The sequence below is a fragment of the Amblyraja radiata genome, chromosome 17, assembly GCF_010909765.2.
Source record: "Amblyraja radiata isolate CabotCenter1 chromosome 17, sAmbRad1.1.pri, whole genome shotgun sequence".
Classification (NCBI taxonomy): Eukaryota; Metazoa; Chordata; class Chondrichthyes; order Rajiformes; family Rajidae; genus Amblyraja; species Amblyraja radiata.
Window position 1 is genome coordinate 3380484 of NC_045972.1, and position 26848 is coordinate 3407331.

The 26848-nt window shown below is 44.4% G+C and overlaps 1 protein-coding gene across 1 annotated transcript in view; it reads right to left on the minus strand.

The window, feature by feature from the left end:
* The window catches only part of zcchc14 (zinc finger CCHC-type containing 14), a 134858-nt gene that overhangs the window by 41261 nt on the left and 66749 nt on the right, over positions 1-26848 (minus strand). The window contains exons 6-8 of the mRNA XM_033035633.1: positions 18067-18161; positions 12339-12399; positions 5141-5372 (exon numbers count right to left, since the gene is read on the minus strand). Of these exons, the coding sequence (XP_032891524.1) occupies positions 5141-5372; positions 12339-12399; positions 18067-18161 (388 nt within the window). The remainder of the gene's footprint in view (positions 1-5140; positions 5373-12338; positions 12400-18066; positions 18162-26848) is intronic.

Below are 26848 nucleotides of genomic sequence, written 5' to 3' on the forward strand. Positions count from 1 at the left end.
CTGATATGTGCAATGTATTGCATTTTGGGTAGGCAGAGTAAAAGCATGTGCAGCATGATTTGACCGGATAACAGGCAAAACAATATTTCACTGTATCGATAGCTATCCAATAACAAATACTAATTATGTCACAGTGGTATCAGACATTGGTGAGGCCGCCAGTGGAGTATTGTAGAGAAACAAGGAAATACAGATGCTGGTTTACAAAAGAAGATGTAAAGTGCTGGAGTAACTCAGCGGATCAGGCAGTATCAATGGAAAACATGGCGAGGTGACGTTTTGGGCCAGGACCTTTTCACAGACTGATTGTGATGGGGGGGGGGGGGAGAAAGCTGGAGGATAAGTGGAATAGGCCTGGCAAGTGATAGGCAGATACAGGTCAGGGGGGGGCTTTTGATAGGGGGATGGTTGGACAAAGAGGCCAGAGATGCAAAGGACTGAAGGACCTAAAACTGGAGAATTTAATATCCATACCATCAGGGTGTAAGAGAGAACTGCAGATGCTGGTTTAAATCGATGAAGTCTGGTTTAAGTCTGAAGAAGGGTCTCGACCATTCCTTCTCTCCGGAGATGTTGCCTGTCCCGCTGAGTTACTCCAGCATTTTGTGTCTATGATACATTAGGTTGTACGCTACCCAAGTGGAATACGAGGTGCTGTTCCTTCGGTTTGCATGTGACCTCGCTCTGGCAATGGAGGAGGCCCAGGACAGAAATCAGTTTGGGAATGGGAAGGGGCATTAAAATCGTTAGCAACCGAGAGATCAAGCAACCCTTAGCGGACCAAGCGCAAGTGTTTGGTGAATTGGTTGCCAAGGCCAGGCTTGTTCTCGCCGATGTAAAGGAGGCCGCATCGTGAACACCGGATGCAGTAGATGAGGGTAGAGGAGGTGTACTTGATTGTCTCACCTGGAAGGTTCTGCTGGGGTCCCTGGATGGATGTGACGGAGGAGTTATAGGGACAGGCGTTACATCTCCAGCGGTTGCAAGGGAAAGTACCTAGGTAGAGATTGGTCTGGGTGGGAAGGGATGAGTGAATCAAGGAATTGTGGAGGGAGCGGTCTCTGCAGAAGTTGGAAAGGTGTGGGGATGGGAATATATGACTGGTGGTAGGATCTTGCTGATCCACGTATTGCGTTCATTTATGGGCACCGGCTGTAAAAAAGATGCTATTAAGCTGGAAAGAGTGTACAAGGATGTTGCCACATCTCATGAGCCTGCGTTGTAGGGAACGGTCGGGAGGCGGGGACTTTATTCCTTGGAGTGCAGGAGAATGATGGGTGATCGTATAGATGTATATTAAATCATAAGAAGCATGGTAGGGTGAATCCACAGTGTTTTATGCAGGGCTGTTCATCAACATTTCGGTGAGTCTACTCCTCACGTCCAACTTTGTTTGCCCTCCCAAAATGCACCACCTTACAAATGTCAGAATTAAATTCCATTTGGCATTGCTCCGTCTACTTTCCAAACTAATACGTCATGAAATAGCCTTAGAAAGCCTTTGCTATTTCAAACACAACCAATTTTCATGACATCTGCATACTTTCTTATCATTCCTCATACATTCACATTCCTCCTACATTCAAGTTGCTAATATACATCACAAATATTGCTATAACAATGTGGCAATGCCAACACCAATCCTGTAGTATGCCTCTGGTCAAAGACAAAGAATGTTTTTTGAAGATGTGACCAAAAAGGTTAATGACGGCAGGGTTGTAGATGTTGTATATGTGGATTTCAGCAAAGCATTCAACAATGTTCCACATGGTAGGCTGCTTTGGAAGGTTATATTGCCTGGGATCCATGGAGAGATAGCTGATTGGATAGAAAATTGGTTTCATGGAAGGAAGCAGAGAGAGAGATGGTGGAAGGTTGCTCCTCAGACTGGAGGCCTGTGACTAGTAGTGTGCCTCAGGGTTCAGTGCTGGGCCCATTGCTGTATAGCATCTATACTACTGTATGACTCGATTACTATAACGCAATGCCTCTATGACTTCCAATCACCATCATCCTCTGCTTCCTATTACTAAGCCAATTTTAGATCTAATTTTCTAGTCTAAACTGGATCCCCTGAGCTCAATGCTTCTGGATCAACTTACCATACGGGACCTTTTTAAAGGCCTTACTGAAGTCCATGGAGACAGTGGCTACCACTCTCCCGTGGACATCTGCTTCATTACTCCTCAAAATTTTAAAATCTAATTTATCAGAGGGTTTCCCCACAAACAAAGCCATACTGTCTTGGGTGTTGGCATACAGTATTAGTGAGACCACACCTGGAGTATTGTGTACAGTTTTGGTCTCCAAATCTGAGGAAAGATATTCTTGCCTTAGAGGGAGTACAGAGAAGGTTCATCAGACTGATTCCTGGGATGTCAGGACTTTCATATGAAGAAAGACTGGATAGACTTGGCTTGTACTAGCTAGAATTTAGAAGATTGAGGGGGGATCTTATAGACACTTACAAAATTCTGAGGGGGTTGGACAGGCTAGATGCAGGAAGATTGTTCCGATGTTGGGGAAGTCCAGAACAAGGGGTCACAGTTTAAGGATAAAGGGGAAATCCTTTAGGACCGAGATGAGAAAAACATTTTTCACGCAGAGAGTGGTGAGTCTCTGGAACTCTCTGCCACAGAAGGTAGTTGAGGCCAGTTCATTGGCTATATTTAAGAGGGAGTTAGATGTGGCCCTTGCGGCTAAAGGGATCAGGGGGTATGGAGAGAAGGCCGGTACAGGATACTGAGTTGGATGATCAGCCATGATCATATTGAATGGCGGTGCAGGCTCGAATAAAGGACAACCTTCTTCAATAAAGGACAACATTTGCTCTCCTCCAGTTAATACTTTAGCTATAGCCAACAAATAGGTATAGGTATAAAAATGTCCTTCAGGGCCAAAGCAATCTCCTGCATTGTTGTAAACAATAGTTACGTTAAAGACTCCTGTATTTCCTTAAATAGTCTTTGCTATCTGTCCACAGTTTTAAATATGTTTACTATTGGTCTAGTAGTCTAATCAAAGATACCGTTTGTTACGGTGCAGCAAAGCTTCCTTCATTAGTGCTGACTGCAGCTATCAATGGGATTGCCTTCATCAAAAAAGGAAACAGACTGTCTACTCCACCCAGTTGCTCTAATGATCTTGCAGTTAACACAAGATAGATAAAATCTAAATGAACTTCTCACGGAACCTGACAACACCAAATTTCATTTGTAAAGCATTTAGAAACTTTTAATGTAATACGATATACATTTAATATAGTAGAAAGACAATTATTAGGCATGCAGTCGGCATGAGCCATCCAAACATGGCTTCCTTAGATACTTTCTTACAAGGCTTCGGAAGTTCGGAATGTCCCCAACAACTCTCGCCAACTTGTACAGATGTGTTGTAGAAAGCATTTTATCGGGATGTATTGCAGCGTGGTTTGGGAACAGCTCCATCCAAGACTGCAAGAACTTGCAGACAATTGTGGAATCAGCCCAGACCGTCACATAAACCAACCTTCCTTCCATTGATTCCATTTATACCTCACGCTGCCTTTGCGAGGCCAGCAGCATAATCAAGAATGAGTTGCACCCTGGCCACTCCCTCTTCTTCCCTCTCCCATCGGGCAAAAGGTATAGAAGTGTGAAAGCACACATCTTCAGATTCAGGGAATTTCACAGCTGTTATTAGACAACTGAACAATCCTATCACAACTAGAGAGCAGTCCTGAACTACTTTCTCCCTCACTGTAGACCCTTGGACTATCTTTAATCGGACTACTGGATTTTATCTTGCACTGAACGTTATTCCCTTTATCATGTGAATGGCTCGATTGTAATCATATAGAGTATTGTCTTTCCGTTGACTGGTTAGCACGCAACAAAAGCTTTTCACTGTACCTCGGTCGGTACAAGTGACAATAACCTAATCTAAACTAAGAGACATTCTGACAGATGACCAAGTGATAAATTAAAAAGGTATGTTTGAAAGAATATCTTAAAAAAGAGAAGGGACGAAATTTCAGAATTTTAAGGCCAAGTAGCTACAGACAGGACCTGCAATTAAAAATAAAAATGGGGAACCTACAAGAGGCCAGAATTGGAAAATGAGAGAAATTCTGGAAGACACTGAAAAGAAACAGAGAAGTGAGATTCTTGATTTTGAATCTTCACAATGATTTTATTTTTTAATGCAAAGCATCATTTCAGAAACCATAATAGACACGGAAATTATAGCATTGTGTTATGACATTATAACAAGAAAATGAAAATATAACCTTGCATTCACAAACAATAAATACATTCTCTCTCAATACAAGTAATACAATGTAATACTCTTTGGAAATAAAAGTTCCCGCATATTAAAACAATACATTTTTGAACAAAGATTTAATGCAATCTATATTATTAAATCTCTGATCTTGACCACTTTTGGCCGACTGTGCTGCGATTTCCGAGAGAACGCCGCCACCTACGGCCGTCATTTTTGGCCACCTCGCTCAGAGCCCCCCTCCGCTGTATGAGTGCGGAGGATTTCTTCCGTCGATGAAAAATGAGAGAGATATTAATGTTTTTACAAAATTCCCCATTCTCTCTGCTGCCCCCGCTGGCGGCAGGGGGAGGGACTATAAAACCAGGTAGTGTCGTGCCCCACTCAGTCTCTGCCAGACCCAGGAAGCGAGAGGGTCACGGCTCTCTGAGCTGCGAATAACACTGAACGCACGTCTACTCCAAGGTGAGTCCCCTCGATGCGGCTGTAAAGTGGCTGCAGCCCTTTTTTTTAAAGTTTGTGTTCACAAAATGAATTTTGGTTGTCGGGTGTCTGCAGCCCAATTTTTTGCCTCGCCTTTTTTAACAAGTTTGTGTTCACAAAATGAATTTTGGTTGTCGGGTGTCTGCAGCCCAATTGTTTGCCTTGGCCTGGCTTTTAAAATCGTTGCAACAGTTGGATGCCTGCTCAAGCATCCATACGGCCCACAATATCTATACTAGCCCTCTGGAAACCAGTATCTTGGAGAGGTGGAATGTTGCGTTGGTGACCAGCCCTCCCGTGTGATGCTGGGACCCAGCGGGTCCCACTTAGTCTAGTGAAATATTATTTTCTTCCAAAACAATTAACAATTTTCAGCTTTACCAAAGGGGAAACTTACCTTATTCATTGTGAGTTGTTTAAAAACAGGATAATACTTGTGTAATCGTAACTTCTTAAGCCATTCAAGAATTCCCATTTGTTCTGGATTTTGTGGATTGATGTTCTCAGGTTGAGGACAAGTGACTGATGCTGAGCATCCACTGACTGATTGTGGGCAAGAAGGAGAAACAGAAACTGATGGTTGTAGTGTGTTATGGGAACACTGGATGCTAGCCACCCCACATATTGGCCTACGGAAACAAAAATGGATTCAGCAAGTTTAGTATAGTTTAGGTTTGAAATGCAGCGCGCAAACAGACCCTTTGGCTCACCGAGTCCGCATTGACTAGCAATCCCCACCCATTAACAGTATCCTACACACCCTAGGGACAATTCACACTTATACCAAGCCAATTAACCTACAAACCTGTACGTATTTGGAGTGTGGGAGGAAACTGAAGATCTTGGAGAAAACCCACTGTTCTTCATACAAACTTCGTACAAACATCACCCGTAGTCGGGATCGAACCTGGGTCTTTGGCGCTGTAAGTGCTGTAAGGCAGCAACTCTACCATTGCTCCACCACGCCGCCCCCAAAGTTTTTCTTTGATAAATCAAATCCCTCAAACATTTATAACAGAATCACCTGGCAGTGTATAAATGACTCATGCATGCAACCGATTGCAATTCTATATCTTCACCCTAAATATCTCATCAAGAGAAAGAAAAACAGAAAAGGGCTTGGGCTGTTCAGTATCATGAAAATCAACACTCAAATCATAGTCTGTTTTCATGATAACTGGCAACTATTCTTATGCTTTTTCAGATTTGTTTTCCCCCAGAAATCACCATGAAGTAAATTTTGATCCACACATTTAAGTCCGGTGCTGTGGCTCTCTGTTCATTATTAGTTGCAGACTGTAGCCAGGCTTTAGAGTGGCAGCATGCTGTCATAAAACATGCAATCCTGAGCTACACTCTCTACAGGAGATCTGTGACACTAGCATGAACGGTAAGCAACAACTACTCTGTGATCAAACTGAAAAATCTTCACCCAGGCAGCAAGGTGCAAACTAAAAAGTATAAATCATTAAATATAATTTATTGATAAAAATACATCTATTGATGCTCCTGAACACATCATCAGTGATGTAACCTGGGTCATTGGGTGTTTCGGGTCTTTCAACATCAGACACCCTCGCCCAGGCGACCCAGCCGTGGTTGATCAGACCACGACTTGTGTTCAGGTGGCATTTGCTCCTCCCCATGGACCTCCTCTCCTGATCCAGAGCCATCCCGAGGCCTTCTCCGCTGCCTCTGTGGTGTTCTTGATGGCTCTTCTCCTCTCCATTCCCTTGATGCCCAGTGCACTCAAGGCTTTGTAGAGTAATTGCCCTGCAAAACCTCTGCAGCCAACCTCGATGAGCATTCACCTTGCCTTCCAGCCCTGCTTATGGCAGTCTATTACCAGCTGTTCGTACATGGTCATCTTCCTCTCGTGGGCTTCCTCCAGATGGTTTAGATTGAAATTTAGATTGACATTATGGACGAAGAGCAAAATGGTAAATTAAATAAATAAATAAATAAATAGATAAGAGTCAGAGTCATACAGTGTGGAGACAGGCCCACCAGCCCAACTTGCCCACACCCACTAACATGTCTCAGCTACACTAGGCCCACCTGCCCACGTTTGACCCATATCCCTCCAAACCTGTCTTACTGTTTCTTAAATGTTGGGATAGTCCCTGTCTCGACTACCTCCAAGATCTTCAGTTTCCTCCCACACTCCAAATACCTGGCAGCTTGTTCCATACACCCACCACCCTTTGTGTGAAGATGTTACCCCTCAGATTCCTATTAAATCTTTTCCCCTTCCCCTTAAACTTATGTCTTCTGGTCCTTGATTCCCCCTACTCTGGGCAAGAGACTCTATGTTAGGGACTCTATGTATATACCCGATCTATTCCTCTAATGAATTTATACACCTCTATAAGATCACCCCTGCGCTCCAAGGAATAGTCCCAGCCTACTCCACTTCTCCCTATAGCTTAGACCCTCTAATCCTCGTAAATCTTCTCTGTACCCTTTCCAGCTTGACAACATCTTTCATATAACATGGTGCCCAGAACTGAACATAATACAATAAGGTTAAGAAATAGAACTGGACAGCGGCTTCCAGATTTCTGCACTTAACGAAGCATGTGTGCTCTCCAGAAGCTGCTGGCTAATATCCTTAAACATACATGCTCTTAGACTTGCCAATTATTTCAGAATAAAACATAGATTTGTTGATTATTATTTTATAGATTATTACTAAAATAAGTAGTTATATTTCAATTTTCATTTAGCTGCAAATGTGCAGCCCAGACCTTTAAAGGAGCCAGGTTTGAGAGCCTTTAGACCTGACATCACGGTGGGCTGTGGAATTTGAGATTGGCAATAACTTTAGGGGAAGTTGACAAGAGCCAGGGACTGTTGTCACAGGTTCAATTCCATCTCACTACCCCCACATCATGCTACCAGTTTTTATTCCTTGTACCTGGTTAATTTTTATGCCTTGTACCGGGTTAATTTTTAATATCTTTTAAGTACAAATATATTTTCTTCATTGCCTTCATAGTTTGGGGTATTGAGTGTAAGAGTCAGAAGATGGGCTGACTTGCTGAAGGCAAAGAGTGGGAATAAAGGGTGGTTTTTCTGGTTGGCTGTGATCCACAGGAGTCAATGTTGGGTCGGCTACTTTTCACATCAGATGTTAAATATCTGCATGATTAAATTAATGGCTTTGTGGACAAATTTGTGGACAATATGAAAGTAGGTAGAGGGACAGGTAGTGTTGAGGAAGCAAGGGGTCTGCAGAAGGACTTAGACAGATTGGGCAAAGAAGTGACAGATGGAATACAATGCATCAAAGTGCACAGTTATGCATAATGGTAGTAGGAATAAATGCGGACGGCTATAGAAGCCAAGACATTGGGTATTTTTAGGGCAGAGATTGATGGTTCTTGATTAGGCATGATGTCAAGGGTTACCGGGAGAAACAGGAGAATGGAGTTGAGAGGGAAAAATAGATCAGCCATGATTTAGCGTAATATACCCGATGGGCTGATTGGCTTAATTCTGCCCCCATGTCTTATAGACATTTAGATGGAGCTTTATAGGACTGTGTTTAGGCCACATTTGGAATATTGTGTGCAGTTCTGATCGTCCCCTTACAGAAAGCATGTGGAGGCTTTGGAAAGGGTGTAGAGGAGGTTCAAGAGTCAAGAGTGTTTTATTGTCATGTGTCCAAGATGGGACAATTAAATTCTTACTTGCTGCAGCACAACAGAATATGTGAATATGTAAACATAGTACATAACGGGGGAAGAGAAATAAAAGTTAAATAAATAACAAATTTAGTGCAATAATAATATAGTCTTTTGCAGTTCAGAGCTTATTTGTTGTCGTGTTTAATAGCCTGATGTCTGCAGGAAAGAAGCTGTCCCTGAATCTGGACGTTACAGTTTTCAGGCTCCTGTACCTTCTTCCTGATGCCAATGGTAAAATGAATGTGTGGCCAGGATGGTGTGGATCTTTGATGATTTTGGCTGCCTTTGATTGCAACATTGTTGCAGGCAGGGCCAGCAAGGATTTGGATTTTAGACACTGAGAAGTTAAGTAAAAAGTACATTTTTTAAAGTTTTAAATGTGAATAACTTGTAAAATTTACCATAAATCTGAACAAAACTTGATACACCACACACAGGCCAATGGTAAGGTGGTCCACAAATTGTAGTGTAAATTGTGGCATAATTCAGGGCATGAATCACATGCACGCACACACACAGACAAGTTGAGCGTTTTAGGAATATATAGATGTTCTAAGGCATGGATAGGCATGTGAGACTAGGATGTTGTAGCCATTACAGAAACCTGGCTAAGAGAGGGACAGAACTCTGACTAAGAGAGGGACAGAACAGGGACAGAGGGACGGACCGCGGTCTACATCCCACCCCAGGAAGTTGTCCATCTGGCCCTGGGGGAGCTGCACGCCAACAAGCACCAGACAGCTTACCCCAAGGCGTTTACCACCATAGCCGGGGATTTCTATACAGCCAACCTGAAGAAATCGCTCCCTAAAACTTCTACCAACATGTCTCCTGCAGCACTAGAGGCCCAAACACCCTCGACCACTGCTACACGACCATCAAGGATGCCTATCGCTCTATCCCTCGCCCTCACTTCGGTAAATCCGACCATACTGTGGTACTGCTTCTTCCTGCCTACAGGCAGCAATTGAAGAACGCACCCACAGAGGTGAGGACTGTACAGAGCTGGTCAGCGAGGGGGGGGGGGGGGGGGAACTTCATCCCAACAAAAACTTCCAAGTGTTTCCTAACCAGAAGCCTTGGATGAACCATGAGATCCGCATTCTTCTGAAGACCGGATCCCAGCATTCAGGTCTGGTGATGCAGAGGTCTACAAGAAGTTCAGATACGACCATGGTAAGGCCATCAAAAAGGCCAGGAGTTGAGGGCCTGAGTAATAGGAAGAGTTTGGGTAATAATAATAATAATACATTTTATTTATGGGCGCCTTTCAAGAGTCTCAAGGACACCTTACAAAAATTGAGCATGTATAGGAAAAACATGTAAGGGGAATGAAATAAATAGTAGAGACATGACTAGTACACAAAGTAAAGACAGAATTCAATACAAAACACAGCATGAGGCAATTAATGCACAGATGAAAAGGGACGGGGACGTGGGGCTAAGGATAGGCAGAGGTGAAGAGATGGGTCTTGAGGCGGGACTGGAAGATGGGGAGGGACACGGAATTGCGGATCAGTTGGGGGAGGGAGTTCCAGAGCCTGGGAGCTGCCCTGGAGAAGGCTCTGTCCCCAAAACTGCGGAGGTTGGACTTGTGGATGTAGAGGAGACCGGCTGATGTGGATCTGAGGGACCGTGAGGGTTGGTAGGGGGAGAGGAGGTCAATGAGATATGTGGGGGCCAGATGGTGGAGGGCTTTGTAGGTGAGGACCAGGATTTTGTAGGTGATCCGGTGGGAGATGGGAAGCCAGTGAAGTTTTTTGAGGACTGGAGTGATGTGATGCCAGGATTTGGTGTGGGTGATGAGTCGGGCGGCTGCGTTCTGGACCAGTTGGAGTCGGTTGATGTAGGTGGAGCTGAAGCCAAGGAGAAGTGAGTTGCAATAGTCCAGTCGGGAGGAGATGAAGGCATGGATGAGTCTTTCAGCAGCAGGCGGAGTGAGAGAGGGTCTGAGTTTGGCGATGTTGCGGAGATGAAAGAAGGAGGTTTTAATGACATGGCGGATGTGAGGCTCAAGGGAGAGGGTGGAATCAAAGATCACGCCAAGGTTGCGGGCCTGGGGAGATGGGGAGACAGTGGTGCCGTCGATGGTGAGAGTGGGGTTATTGATTTTGCTGAGTGTGGCTTTGGAGCCTATGAGGAGGAATTCTGTCTTATCGCTGTTGAGTTTGAGGAAATTATGTTGCATCCAGGTTTTTATAGCTGACAAACAGGAGTTGATATGGGAGAGGGGGGGGTTGTGGGGGGATTTGGTGCCAAGGTAAATCTGGGTAGGCTAAGACTTTATTTCTTGGAGCTCAGGAGGATAAGCACTGATTATTTTAAGGTGTATAAGGTCATGTGGGGAATAGGTAGGGTAAATGCACAGTGTCTTGTACCCAGAGTAGGAGAATCAAGAACCAGAAGACAAACGTTTAAGGTGACAGGGGAAAGATTAAATGGGAACCTGAATAGCAACTTTTTAAATACAGAGGATGGTGGGTATATGGAACAAGCTGCCCGAGGAGACAGTTGAGGCAGGTACTACGACAACATTTAAAAGACATTTGGGCAGGTACATGGATAAGAAAACTTTGGAGGGATATGGGCCAAATGTAGGCAAGTGGGACATGTTGATGGGGCAGACACAAAATGCTGCAGTAACTCAGCAGGACAGGCAGCATCTCTTGAGATAAGGAATGGGTGAAGTTTCGGATCGAGACCCTTCTTCCTCGACCCAAAACGTCACCCATTCCGTCTCTCCAGAAATACTGGCTCAGAGTCCTGCCGAGTTACTCCAGCATTTTGTGTGTACCTTCGATTTAAACCAGCATCTGTAGTTCTTATTTAAATTAATAGATCAGATTATAGATTATAGGGCGGCACGGTGGCAAAGTTGTTGCCATACAGCGCCGAAGACCCGGGTTGGATCCCGACTACGGGTGCTGTCTGTATAGAGTTTGTACGTTCTCCCTGTGACCGCATGGGTTTTCTCCGAGTTCTTCGGTTTCCTCCCACACTCCAAAGATGTACAGATATGTAGGTAAATTGGCTTGGTAATGTGTATATTGTCCCTGTTGTGTGCAGGATAGTGTTAATGTGCAGGGATCGCTGGTCGGTGCAGACTGGATGTGCCAAAGGGCCTGTTTCTGCTCTGTATCTCTAAAAAAATATGTAGAGTTAAAAATCACTGGTGACATTGGAGTATACAATTTTCTCATGAAATCAATATGATTGTATCCTACACACAACAATATCTGTTAGTAAGTATACACACACACTTTGAATCCTGACATATCTAATCACGTTCCAGTATTTTGTGGCAAGTTAATAACCAAGCTAATTTGAAACTATTTTGTGGCAAGCTAATAACCAAGCTAATTTGAAATATACTGCCAAACTAATATCAAACCATGACAGTGAACAGCAAGAATACAATAACATGTTAATATATGAACAGAACCTTTAATATTTTTGTATAAAAAAAGTAAAGATCCAAATAACTGCATGAAGCATGTTTATTGTATTTCTGCAGAGTTAAAACCAATTCAATGTAATTAAGTACAAGAAAAAAGTTGTTTTAAAGTAAAATGCACATACATAAATATTTAACATATTTGAATACAGCAATGGCAAAAATGACAGATTTCTAATTTTCTAAATTTTGAGGAGCACAATGGTGAAATTTCAAACGTGAATAAGAACAATTCCAATTTTTATTCATGCACCAATTTTTTAAAAAGTTTATAAAAATGGCAATTTAATTGGCAAAAGCAACATTAATATTGTAATGAGCTATATAAGAATGAATATGCGAGTGTTCTTAATTAACACTATCCTTAATTAATTCTGACATATTAAATTACTAGAGCCACATCAGCCAGCTACTTATGCTACAGCATCTACCATGCACAAATCTATGCTTACCTTACAGCTGCACCATTGCTTGTGTTAGCTTTGTGTAACATCACTGGTATGGTATTGGCACCTAAACAGGAAATTATATTGCACAAAAATCATAAATTTGTTCCTTCACAGCAGAAAGATAGAACAAATGAAAATGAGGGGGGGGGAGAGGAAGAGTGGGGGGGGGGTGGGAGTGGGAGAGGGGGGGGGGTGGGAGTGGGAGAGGGGGGGGGTGGGAGAGGGGGGGGGAGGGGGAGAGGGGGGGAGTGGGAGGGGGGGGGGGGGGGGGTGGGAGAGGGGGTTTCTGCTTCTAGGACATCAAGAACAGTCTGAAGAAATTCCACATCACATCAAGCAACTGAGAGCACATTGCACTGGACAGGCGCTCCTGGAGGAAATTTGTGCGGGAAGGAGCCGCACGTCACGAAATGGAACTACGCCGTGTCGCAGAGACAAAGAGACAGCACTGTATGGAGAGAGTGAAGGGGGCTCGAAGACTACCAACCACCACCAGTCCCCACTGCCCACGTTGCAGCAAGGTATGTGGATCGCGGATTGGCCTTTACAGACATCTGCAGACCAACAAGTAGAGGAGAGGAGAGGACAGTCATACTCTATGGAGAGGAGAGGACAGCCATACTTATTTCGAGTGCCCGCCGATGATGATGACGCTACTAGCTTGGCACACCTGTATTTGGGTAATTTCTCCCATTCTTCTCTACAGATCCTCTCAAGCTGTGTCAGGTTGGATGGGGAGCGTCGATGCACAGCCATTTTACAGGTCCCTCCAGAGATGTTCTATCGGGTTCAAGTCCCGGATCTGTCTGGGCCACTCAAGGACTTTCACAGACTTGTCACGAAGCCACTCCTGCGTTGTCTTGGTTGTGTGCTTAGGGTCGTTGTCCTGTTGGAAGGTGAACCTTCGCCCCAGTCTGAGGTCCAGAACGCTCTGGAGTGGGTTTTCATCAAGGATCTCTCTGCACTTTATCCGTTCATCTTTCCTTCGAGCCTGACCAGTCTCCTAATTCCTGCCACTGAAAGACATCCCCACAGCATGATGCTGCCACCACCATGCTTCACCGTAGGTATGGTATTGGCCAGGTGATGAGCGGTGCCTGGTTTCCTCCAGACGTGACGCTAGGCATTCAGGCTATAATGTGCCTTTTACTCAGGTGTGGCTTCCGTCTGGCCACACTACCATAAAGGCCTGATTGGTGGAGGGCTGCAGATATAGTTGTCCTTCTGGAAGGTTCTCCCATCTCCACAGAGGAACTCTGGAGCTCAATTAGAGTGACCATCAGGTTCTTGGTCACCTCCCTGACCAAGGCCCTTCTCCCCCGATTGCTCAGTTTGGCCGGACGCAGCTCTATGAAGAGTCCTGGTGGTTCCAAAGTTCTTCCATTTACCGCTGTGCTCTTCAGGACCTGCAATGCTGCAGAAATTGTTTTATACCCTTCCCCAGATCTGTGTCTCGACACAATCCTGTCTCGGAGGTCTACGGACAATTCCTTCGTCTTCAAGGCTTGGTTTTTGCTCTGACATGCACTGTAAACTGTGGGACCATATATAGACTGGTGTGTGCCTTTCCAAATCATGTCCAATCAATTTAATTTACCACTGGTGGACGCCAATCAAGTTGTAGAAACATCTCAAGGATAATCAATGGAAACAAGATGAACATTTGGGTGTCATAGCAAAGGATGTGAATACTTATGTAAATGTGATATTTCAGTTACTTATTTTTAATTACCTTGCAAAAATTTCTAAACACCTGTTTTCGCTTCTTCATTCTGGGGTATTGTGTGTAGATTGATGATAAAAAATAAAGAATTTAATCCATTTTAGAATAATGCTGTACAATAACAAAATGTGGAAAAAATGAAGGGGTCTGAATACATTCTGAATGCACGGTAAATGGAGTCAATGGAAGGGAAGTTGGTTTGTGTGAAGGTCTGGGCTGTTTCCATAATTCGCTGCAATATCTTACAGTCTTGGATGGAGCAAAACCAAGCTGTGATACACCCCAATAAAATCGCTGGTGATATTTATGAAGTTTAAGTTAATATTTTCAACCATCTCTATTTCAGCACCGTCAATGCAAACTGAAGTCAATCACAATCTCCTTTGCTTTGCTGACATTGAGAGAAAGGTTGTTGTCTCGACACAAGGTTCTCTATCTCCTTCCTCTGTCTCATCATTATTTGATATCCGACCCACAATGGGGGTGTCGTCTGCAAACTTGTAAATTGAATTAGATTTGTACAAGGCTGCACAGTCGTGGGTGTACAAGGAGTAAAGAAGGGGGCTGAGAATGAATCCCCGTGGAGCACCTGTGTTGCGGATTATCGCAGAGGATATTTTGTCCCCTTTCCTCACTGATTGGAGTCTGTTGGTCAGGAAGTCGAGGATTCAGTTGCAGAGACGAGTCCATGAGCTCTTGCTTGTCTTCTGTACCGGGATGATGGTGGTCTTCTTGAAGCAGGTGGGTACCTTGTAACGGAGTACAGAGAGATTAAAGATATCCGTGAATACTCCCACTAACTGGTCCACACAGCTACTAAGGACACGGCCTGGAACTCCGTCTGGGCCAGTTGCTGTTTGTGGGTTTACCCTCAGGAAGGCCGATCTAACCTTTGCAACATTGACTCTGGGGAGAGGCACACTGGAGTCTGAAGGGCCAGGTGTCACCTCTGGTTGGTTTTCTGCTCAAAGCAAGCATAGAAAGCATTCAGTTCATCAGGTAGCGTCGCACTATCACCAATGATATTGCCAGACCTCGCTGTGCAGTCGGTTGTCTTATTGGCGGAGCTACATTCTTCGTGTGTCCGAGTGATTATACTGGACAAGTTTGTCCTGGTATTGTCTCTTGGCATCATTGATGGCTTTGCGGAGATCATAGCTGCCTTCTCGTACCGCTCTGGATCGTTTGACTTGTATGCAGCAGACTTGGCTTTTCATCACGGTTCATCCATGGTTTTCGGTTGGGGACAACTCCTGGTTCTTGATTTCCCAACTCTGGTAAAAAGACACTGAGCATTTGCCCTATCTGCCCCCCTCATGACCTTATACACCTCTATAAGATCAACCCCTCAGCCTCCTGCACCCAAAGTCCAAGCCTGCCCAACCTCTCACTATAGCTCATGCCCTGAGTTCTGGCAACATCCTCAGATATCTTCTCTACAACCTTTCCAACGTTACTGCAATTTTCTGCCAGCAGGGCGACGAGAACTGAAAATACGTCAACAATGGCTCTCCAATGTTTTGTAGAACTGTAATATAATGGCACATCCTCTTTTCTCAATTCCCTGATTGACGTAGGCCAGTGTGCCAAAAGCCTTCTTCACCTATCTATCTGTGACACCACTTTCAGGGAAGTTAATACATGTACTCCTCGGTCCTCTGCTCTGCACACTGTAAAGCTCCTGCCCTGGTTTGACTTCCCAAAATGTAACACCTCACACTTATCTGCACGAAACTCCATTAGCCATTCTTCAGCATGTTCCAGGAATTCACCATCCTCTGTGTAAAATAAAATATTGCCCTTCCATCACAATCCTCTGTCTTCTATCAGTAAACCAGTTCTGAATCTATATAAGTCACTATTAATCCCATGCATGTTAAGTTTAGAACAGTACAGGCATGGGCCCTTCAGCCCACAATGTTTGTGCCGCACATGATGCCAAGTTAAACTGCTCTCATGATCTATTTCCATCTATTACTTGCACTTCCATATGCCTATCTAAAAGCCTCTTAAATGTTACTATTGTATTTGCTTCCACCATCACCCCTGACAATGTGCACCAGCCCCTCACTATTCTCTGTGTAAAACACTTGCTCCACACATCTCAATTAAACTCTCACCTTATAGATATTGAGCCCTTTAGCGTTGGACATTTCCACCCTGGGGAAAAAGGTTCTGACTGTTTACCCTATCTGTGGTTCTCATAATTTTATATACCTACCAAATCTCCCCTCAACCTCTGACATTTCAGAGAAAACAAGCCAAGTCTATCCAACCTCTCCTGTGGTTGAAATGCTCCAACCCAGGCAGCATTCTGGTGAACCTCCACTGCACTCTCTCCAAAGCCTCTATATCCTTCCTGTAATAGGGCGACCAGAAATGCACGCAATACTCCAAATGTAGCCGAACCAAACTCTTATAGAGCTGCAACATGATATTATCAAATGCCTTACTAAAGTCCAGGTAGTAGTCATCCGCCACCCTACCCTCATCAATCACCTTTGTCACCTGCTTAGAAACCTCAATCAAGTTATTAAGATACATCTGCTGTGTACAAAGCCATGCTGACTGTCCCTAATTAACCCATTCTGTTCCAAATGGGAGTACATTCTATCCCGAAGAATCCTCTCCAAAAGCTTCCCTACCACTGATGTGAGGCTCACCGTCCTATCATTACCTGGATACTCTTTACCTTCCATAGAGCCAGGGTTATACAGCATGGAAATAGGACCTTTGGCCCTACTTCCCCATGCTGACCAAGATCACCCATTTACACTTGTGTCTCTGAACCTTTCCTGTTGTTTTAGCCTCACCCATCTCCTCTGGCAGCTTGTTCCATATACCAACCACCCTCTGTGTGAAGAAGTTACTCCTCAGATTCCTATTTTACACCTCACAACTTCAACCTATGTCCCCTGGTTCTTGATTCCCCTACCCTCTGTAAAAGACACTGCATTTACCCAATCTATTCCTCTCCTGATCTTATACACCATTATAAGATCACCCCTCATCCTCTTGTGCTCCAAGCAATAAAGTCCTAGCTGGCTGACCTGTCCCTATAGATTAGGGCCTCAAGTTCTGGCAACATCCTTATAAATCTCGGCACTCTTTCCATCTTAACAACACTTTTCCTATGGCGGGGTGACCAAAACAAAACACAATACTACAAATGCTGCCTCACCAACGACTTGTACAAATATGACATAACTACCAACCTTCTATACTCAATATCTTGATTGATGAAGGCCAATGTACAGAACGCCTTCTTAACCCCCTATCTACTAATGATGCCATTTTCAAGGATCTATGTACGTGCACTCCTAGATTCTTCTGATCTACACCACTCCCCAGGGTCCTGCAACTCAATGTGAAGGTCTTGCCCAGGTTGAACTTTCCAAAATGCAACACCTTGCAATTATCTACATTAAACACCATTAACCATTCCTCAGCCCACTTGCCCAACTGATCAAGATCTTGCTGTAATTTCTGATAACCACGATACCATCCACTTTAGTGTCATCTGCAAACTTACTAATCATGCCTTCTACATTCTTATCCAAATTGTTGATATAAATCACAAACAGCACTGATCCCGGAGGTACACCACCAGTTACAGGCCTCCAGTCCGATAAACAACCTTCACCCTCTGCTTCCTTCCATCAACCCAATTCTCTATCCATGCTGTATGATTCCATTTCTTTCTAGAAATATAAAACATTGTAGAATTGGACCAGTTGAGTTAGGACACATTTCAACTCATAGCAACTCAACCTTCCAGTTAAGGCATCTTTAAGTGCAAAAAAAAAATGTTCACACGAGAAATCAAAGCGTGGATTCACTGCCATGTCACTGTGCTTGGATGGCAATTTTTTAGCTTACATGCATCCTATATACAGACGATCAGGAACTATTTTCCGAAATCTGTGCTACTAGAACACCAAATGCCTGACTTCTAAATGCATAAATGGAAAGGTAAAAACAGAAACCAAACTGAATTAATTTACTTACTCAGATGCTGACTGGTCTGATTAACTGTGGTAGTGCTGAAAAATTTCTGTATGTGGTCAATTTTGATCATATGAGGCGGCAAGGATATCAGGTATCTAACAAAAATACAAGTTCAGCAAAATAAATGTATTGTTCACTTAATACAGGAATGGTTTTATTTTGAAATATTCAGTTAAAATTAGTTTCTATTGTTAGCTTCTAAGGCTGAGAAGATAGCAGAATCTTTAAAATTGAATATTGGTCCTATTTGCAAATTAAGACTACCATGATCGTAGATTGCGAATTTTACTCTCAAAAGCCAAACAAACGGTAAGTAAAGTATAAAACAAAGATATAAATTGTTATTGTAATCTGTATCTCTTTGCAGAAACATAAAAAGGTGTCAGAGCAACTGAATGTATGCAATCGTAATTTAACTCCAGAGTCTGTCAGGAATTTTTTTTTAAATCACATAATTTCAAAGGAAAATTTTACTCTTCAGCATTTAGGTATTCATAGGTGATAACTCATAAATCTTTATTAATTATAAATGCAAACTGGTTAATGATATAGTGGCTGGCCGAGACGAGGACGGCCACCGAGAACGAAGACCCAGTGGGCCTCTGCCTACAACGGGAATCTCGGAAGCCCCAAAGACAGAAGAATTAAGAAGGGAACCGTTGGTGAAGACTGAAGCATGGGAGTGGGCCGGTAGTAGAGGGACTCGGGTATTGCCTCCAGCGCCTTTGAGATCGTCTGAGGGAGGTGCCCCTCAGGACACAGAGGCAGTCGGGTGAAGAGAGGGACGTTGGGTCGCGGGCCTGTAGCAGCCTGGGCCGTTCCACTACTGCCAACATGTGGTCAGGACCTGGACTTTGGACTTTTTCTTTGTAAATGGCGCCAAAATATGGTGACTGTGTATTTGTGGGTTGTGCAACAGAATTACACTGTGCTGTGTAAACGTGTCGACAAAGAACTATTGAACTGACTTTCATGCATAAAAAAAGTTAGTAATATGCATCTAAATTTAAGTCATGATTGTTGAATAGGAAAATCCATCTTTGTTTTTCTACAGCATGAAGCATTCCATTTGTTTTGTTTATATCATCAGCTGTTGGTACTGATATCATATCTGAAGAGCCCTGGAAGAGGGAAGTATCTTTACACTAATAACAATTTCTTGCAGCAATAAAAACACAGCCAATACAAAGAAAAAAAGTTTCTTAAACAGACTTCTTACAACATACAAAGTTGCAAACATTAAAATATGACTACTAATTTGAAGTTAATCCAATATAAATGCTTTAAATTTTATAATTGCAGAACAACAGAGGTACTAGCACAGATCCCCGCAGAACACAGGTCAAACTTCCAGTCTGAATATTGTCCATCTACCACTATCCTCTGTTTACTATCAGTAAGCCAGTTCTGATTCCATACGACTAAACCATTACTGTCAGCAAGACAGCAGAGATTGTGATTCACTTCAGGAAGTCACACGCTCCCAAGTCTACATTGATGGTGCCCAAGTAGAGATGGTCGAACGCTTCACATTTCTAGGAATACATATAACCAGTAGCTTGTCCTGGACCAGCCACATCAAAGCAATGGGCTAAAAACTCTTATTGGGATACATCACAGCCTGGTTTGGGAACAACTCCATCCAAGACCGCAAGTAAATGCATAGAGTTGTGGACATAGCCCAGACTATCACACAAACCAGCCTCTCTTCCAATGACTCCATCTATACTTCATGCTGCCTCGGCAAGACTGCCAGCAGAATGAAGGACTAGTTCTACCCCTGTCACTCCCGCTTCTCCCCTCTCCCATCAGGCAAGAGGTACAGAAGTTTGAAAACACACATCTCCAGATTTGCAAAGAGTTTCTTTGGAGCTGTTATCAGGCAACTAAATGGTCCATTCATCCGCTAGAGTGCAGTCTTGACCTCCCATCTGCCTCATGAGAGATCTTTGAACCATCTTTTATCAGACTCCAATGTTATATCCTTGCACCAAATGTTGTACCCGTTATCCTTTTTTTGTGCATTGTAGATAATTTGATTGTATTCATGTAGTATTTTCTTTGACTGGTTGGCAAGCAAACAAAAGCTGTTCAATGTGCCTCGGTACACTTGACAATAAAAACTAAAAAATACTAATCCTGTGCATCTCAATCTTCTAGATCAGCATACCATGGAGGACTCCATCAAATGTCTTCCTAAAATCCATGAGTGGATGGAGAAATGGTGGGAGTCCAGATGAGGCACAGGGGAGGGGGGGGGGGGGGGGGGGGGGGGGGGGAGGGTGATATGGGATGGGTTAGTTTGAGGTTGGAGAATAAAATGTTTATTCCGTTGGATTTTAAGATCCCAAAGCAGAATATGAGGTGCTGGTCCTCCAGTCTGTATGCGGCCTCACTCTGGCAATGGAGGAGGTCCAGGACAGAAAGGTCAGTGTGGGAATGGGACGGGAAGATAAAATGGTTAGTGAATGGGAGAGCCAGTCGGCCTTGGTGGATTGAGAGCAAATTTTCGGTGAAACGATCACAGAATCTACGCTTGGTCTTGCCGATGTACAGGAGGCCACATCGGGAACACCGGTTGCAGCAGATGAGGTTGGAAGAGGTGCACGTGAACCTCGGGGGTCCCTGGATGGGGGGCGAGGGAGGAGGTACAGGGACAGGTATTACATTTCCTATGGATGGCTAAAGGAGATCAATGTAAATAGGTGCAAGGTGTTGCATTTTGGGAAGTCAAACCAGGACAGGATCTTCACATTTAATGGTAGGTCCATGTGGAATATTGTAGAGCAGGGAGATCTAGGAGTACAAGTGCACAATTCCCTGAAAATAGCGACACATGTCGATAAGGTTGGAAAGAAAGCTTTCGATACATTGAGTATTGAGTATAGAAGAAGGGTCCTGAGGATGTTGCCCAGAGTCGAGGGCCTGAGCTATAGGGAAGGATTGGGCAAGCTAGGATGGAGCGCAGGAGGCCAAGGAATTATCTTATAGAGGTGTATAAAATGATGAGGGAAATTGACAGTGTGATGAATCAAGAACCAAAGGACCTAGGTTTAAGGTGAGCGGGGAAAGATTTAAAAGGAAACAAAATAACTACTTTTTCACTCAGAGAGTGGTGCATATATAGAATGAGCCATCAGAGGACAACATTGTACAATAACAAGATTTAAATGTCAGTGCCAGATAAACTATTGGAGAGTATTCTTCAGAATAGGATTTTACTTCGGAGTCACGTGAGTGACTACGTGAAGAACCCCGCCAGGACGCATGCGTGTCATATCGCTACACGCATTGCAACAAGTCACAGCAAGGGGGAACGACGTTCCCCTAGCGGCAAAATTTGAAAACCAGGAACAGCAGGGAAGAAGACTCTGCGTTCCAGAATTTGAAAGTCAGGAACAGCAGGTAAGAAGGCTCTGCGTTCCTTCCACTCATCTTTTAGGTGGCAACATGGACCGGATCCATGAAGGCTGCGGGAAAGCTGGCAGGGGAGAACCGCGGAGTCGCGGGCAACCGGCAGCAGCAGCCAAAGGCACGCTAAACTCCCGTAATGGGAACAGCTGTGCCCGACTTTCGCTCCCGACTCGCTCCCGCACCGGGCCCGGCCGGGCGGGAGAGGGAAGCAAAAATGTTTCCCCGCGCTGGGTTTTTTCACAGGAGGGGAAGCTGGACAAAGTGGTGTCCACAAATGCTGCTAGTGAAGCTGGCTGGGGAGGACCGCGGAGTCGCGGGCAGCGGCAGCAGCAACCAAAGGCAGGTTAATCTCCCGTAATGGGAACAGCTGTGCCCGACTTTCACGCCCGACTCACTCCCGCACCGGGCCGGGCGGGAGAGGGAGGAAAACTAATGTTTCCCCGCGCCGGGTCTTTACAGGAGGGGAAGCTGGACAAAGGAGTGTCCACAAGTGCTGCTAGTGAAGCTGGCTGGGGAAGACCGCGGAGTCGCAGGCAGCCGGCAGCAGCAGCCAAAGGCACGTTAATCTCCTGTAATGGGAAGAGCAGTGCCGACTTTTGGTCCCGCGCCGGCCAGAACACCACGGCCAGGCGGGAGACTATTCAAATGGGGCCGTTGACTTTTGACAAGTCAATAACGGCATGCAGACGGGGTGGAACGACGTTCACCCGTAGCAACAATTTTAACCTGGACCTGCAGGTAAGAGCTGCGGTCTTTTTTGTATTTACCATGCTGATTGCAGGTGCAGAAACCAACGGGCTGCGACAAAGCTGGTGGGCTAGATGGGATTAGCTGTGCACAGATGTCCTCCACACCGGCCATATCCACTCCACGGAAGGACAGTAAGGACAAAGCTGAAGAAGGAGGACCGTGGGGCAGCGGGCAGCCAGCAGCAGCCAGCGGCACTTGGATCACCCGTAGTGGGATCAGCTGTGCCCGATGTCGCCTCCACACCGGCCAGATCCACGCGGCCGGGCGGAAAGGCTAGACACAAAACAAACAAGGTCGTGGACTCAGAGGAGTCCGACTTTGAACAACCGCGGGCGGCCAGCGCCCGAGAGCGCTGGAGCCGGAAGAAGCGGTGTATGGAGCTTTGCTCCAACATGACATACTCCGGGAGATGGAGTCGGGTCACTGTGGGCCCTATAATAAACCCACAGCAGTACCTCCTGAAGGGCTGCACAGTGCTTCTACCTCATCAGAGGGGAGCACTGCGGGTCAGTTCTGGGCTGACCTGGAAGAGGGGTCCGCAGAAGAAAAGACAAGTGTGCAGGGGGTGCAGGAACAAGAGAACCTACTGGAACCCACTACGGCCAACGACAGCACCCCCACGCACCCACCAGCAGAACTGGTGAAAGCTCGAAGGACCGGTACCCAAAACATGAGTCTTTTTAGGCCATGGCCCAGACTGGCCTTCTTGGAAGATGCGGGGACCTCCAACGCCAACCAAACCGAAAATCCAGACCCCAGCGCTACAACAGCAGCGAAGAACCTACAAAAAGTAAACCTGCCACTGGTAACTATGGAGGTAGGTGGGTCTGGTTCCCTACAATATACAGTGGGCACGGAGATTGGGTGGAGATTACACTCTTTTCTGAATGCATGGAGCATGATAACAACCGATACTTACATCTTAAGCAGTATCCAGGGATATACAACAGAGTTTATACACAAGTACAGCCCTCCAGTTCAACATATACTGAACTGAATGTTCGTGCCTTCTGATAAAGGAAAATCAAAAGCGCAAGCTGAACTGAAGCGGCTTCACATAAAAGGTGTAATTGTGAAAACTCAACACGAACCATTAGAATTAGTGTCCAATATATTTATCAAAAACAAAAAAGATGATGGTCATCGCATCATCATAGATCTGACAAAATAGATACCTTTGTTACTGCTTAACAATTAATTTCCAAAGGTTACTTCAATGGCCAGCATCGATTTAAAAGATGCTTACTATTCAGTGCCTATACGAGGTGACCACAGATGTTACTTAAAATTCAACTGGATGGTACAACTCTGACAGTATAAAGCACTGCCAAATGGGTTATCATCAAGCCAGGCTGTTCACAAAAAAATTTGAAACCAGCCCTAGCGTTTATACGGAAACGTACACACATGGTCATGGCATATTTAGATGACATACTCATTATGGGCAAAACTTTGGAATTGGCCAAACAACCTGTAACAGCCACAAAAATGTTATTTGGAAAACTGGGATTCATTTTTCATCCAGTTAAATCTAAACTAACGCCTTCCACTACTATGGACTACCTGGGGTTTCACCATTGACTCAGTTCACATGTCGTTGACTCTGCCTAGGGGAAAGGCTATAGATTTAATAGAGGCTTGCAATAACCTCACTGACATCAGCAAACCATCCATCAGATTGGTAGCTAAAGTAATTGGCATAATGATGGCTGCCTTTCCAGCCACTCAATTTGGACCTCTACATTACCAAAACATACAGAGAGCAAAATACAAGCACTCTAAATTATGCAGGTCACTTTGACAGATCTGTGAAACTACCAATCAAGCTAAAATGGAACAAAAATGGTGGATGGATAACATCTGGCCTTGTTCCAATCCAATCATTGTCAGTAACCCTTCCATGGTACTACAAACTGATGCCAGTGCACTTGGGTGCGGAGCCACCAATACCATACCACCGTGGTAGCATACATTAACCACAGGGTGGAAACAAATCGACATCATGTGACAATCTGGCTATACAAATTGGCAATGGTGTATCCAGAGAGATATTTGGATATCAGCCACTTACCTACCAGGAAGACTAAATTCAGTGGCAGACACCAGGTCACGCAAATTTAATGAAAACACCAAATGGATGTTGAATAAAATAGTACTGCTGATATCACAGCAAAATATGGAACACCAGATATCGATTTATTCGCATCCAGACTTAACCACCAGTTATCAAATTATGTTACATGGGAACCAGACCCTGGGGCAGCGGCGACAGATGCATTTTCGCTGCATTGGTGGGGGGGGGGGGGGAAGGGGGAATTGTTTATTACGCATTCCCTCCTTTCCTGCCTCATCAGTCGGGTATTAAGGAAATACAACAAGACTCTGCATCTGGTATTGGTAGTACCCGATTGGCCTACACAACCATGGTTCCCAGTGGTATCAAACATGGTATCAAAGACATGAACATCCTGTCTGTTCTGGAATATCTGGCAGGCCTCCACTATGACGAGGGGCTCAGTTACAGTGCCATCAACTGCGCCAGAAGTGCCCTATCGACTTACCTATGGCAGGGGACAGACCATTACACTGTTGGGACTCACCCACTGGTACAAAACCTATGAGGGGAACCAGATACTCCCAAATATGGGATGTGAGAATAATCCTGAAGATGCTCAGGAATTGGTCTCCAGCAACAGTTCTGTCCCTACACAGACTGACATTAAAACAGTCATGCTAATGGTATTGGTCACGGCACAGAGGATACAGTCACTGCAAAAACTAGACTGGACAACATGACTTCCTCAACAGAAAATATTACGTTTCATATTTATGAGATAGTAAGCAGAACAGAAAAGGGATCAGCAGGCCTCAATATACAATTAGGTCATACCCAACAGATGACCGTCTGTGTATAATAAGACATCTGTCGTTATACATGGAGAAAACGAATATCCTAAGAGGCAATGAAAAGGCACATTTTGGTCAGCCACTAGCAACCACACCAAGAGTGACGGTCCAGACCATCTCAAGATGGCTGAGGTGCTAACACAGGCTGGGGTGGATACTAATTTTTAAAAATCTCTTTCCACCAGGGCTGCAGCTACATTGGCAGCGATACAGTTGGATGTACCAATGGACCAAATCCTCAAGGCAGCAGGATGGTCTGGAGGGGAAAATATTCCAATTATTTTATAATAAATCAGTAATGAAACCTGGAATGTTTGCAGAAACAATTTAAGTTCTGTAAATTAATTTAAACCCATAAAAAGGGGTTATAAATTTGTGTTAACATTTTTTATGATTTCAATGTCGAATTCATGTCCAAATTATGTTAACACAATTCCTCCCACAGTCAAGGCAGACGTGATGCATGGACTCGTTTCCACGGCATGAAATCACAGAGCTTTAAAATCTTCACGTAGTCACTCACGTGACTCCGAAGTAAAATAGTAAGATTAAACGAGAACTTACCAGTTTGACGTTTGATCTGTATTTTATGAGGAGTTGCGATGAGGGATTACGTGCCCTCCGCTCCCACCCTGATCATATACTTAACTGGTATCTCTTCTCTAATCTTACTATGTTTAGTCATTACAGTTATCTGTGATTTCACACCGCTGCTTTGAAGAATGACACGCATGCGTCCTGGCGGGGTTCTTCACGTAATCCCTCATCGTAACTCCTCATAAAATACAGATCAAACTTCAAACTGGTAAGTTCTCGTTTAATCTTACTATTTACTCCTATTTGGAACAGATTGGGCAAATATGGAATAGCCAGCATGGATTTTAAGCCTGAGGTCGTATCTTACTAACTTGATTGAATTTTTATGGAAGAGATTTATGAAGGTAGGGCGGTGGATGTTGTACATATGGATTTTAATAAGGCATTTGATAAGGTCCCCTCAAGGTAGGCTGATCGAGAAGATTAAGGAATCCGGGATTCACGATTACCCTCCGTCTTGTATGAATAACTTGGTTCAAGATGACTTGGTCAGATGTATTCAAGTTATTCATAAAAGTCTGAGTGTTGTGGTGGTAGGAAGATATTCTGGCTGGAGACCTGTGACAGTGAAATTCCACGGGTATCTGTGCTGGGACTTCTGCTGTTTGTGACATACATCAATGACCTAGACGTAAATGTAGATTAGTTGGTGAGCAAGTTTGCTGATGACACCAAACTGGAGTAGTTGCAGACAGTGAGGAAGGCTGTCAGAAGATACTGCGGGATATAGATCAGCTGTAGAAATGGGCAAAGAAATGGCATGTCGAGTTTAACCCAAGCAAGTATGATGTGTCACACTTTTGGAGTTTGAAAATAAGGGGAGAGCATAAAGTTAATGGTAAGATCCTCAACAGCATTGATGTGCCGGGGATCTTGGAGCAAAAGTTCAGTTCCCTGAATATGGCAGCACAAGTAGATAGGGAGGTAAAGAAGGTGTATGGTGTGCTTACCTTCATTGCCAGGGGCATTGAGTTTGTCAGGAAGTCATGATGCAGGTCTTTGGTTGGACTGCATTTGCAGTATTACGTGCAGTTCTGGTTGCCCTATTATAGGACAGATCTGGTGGCTTTTGGAGAGGGTGCAGAGGAGGTTTAACAGAATGCTGCCTGGATTT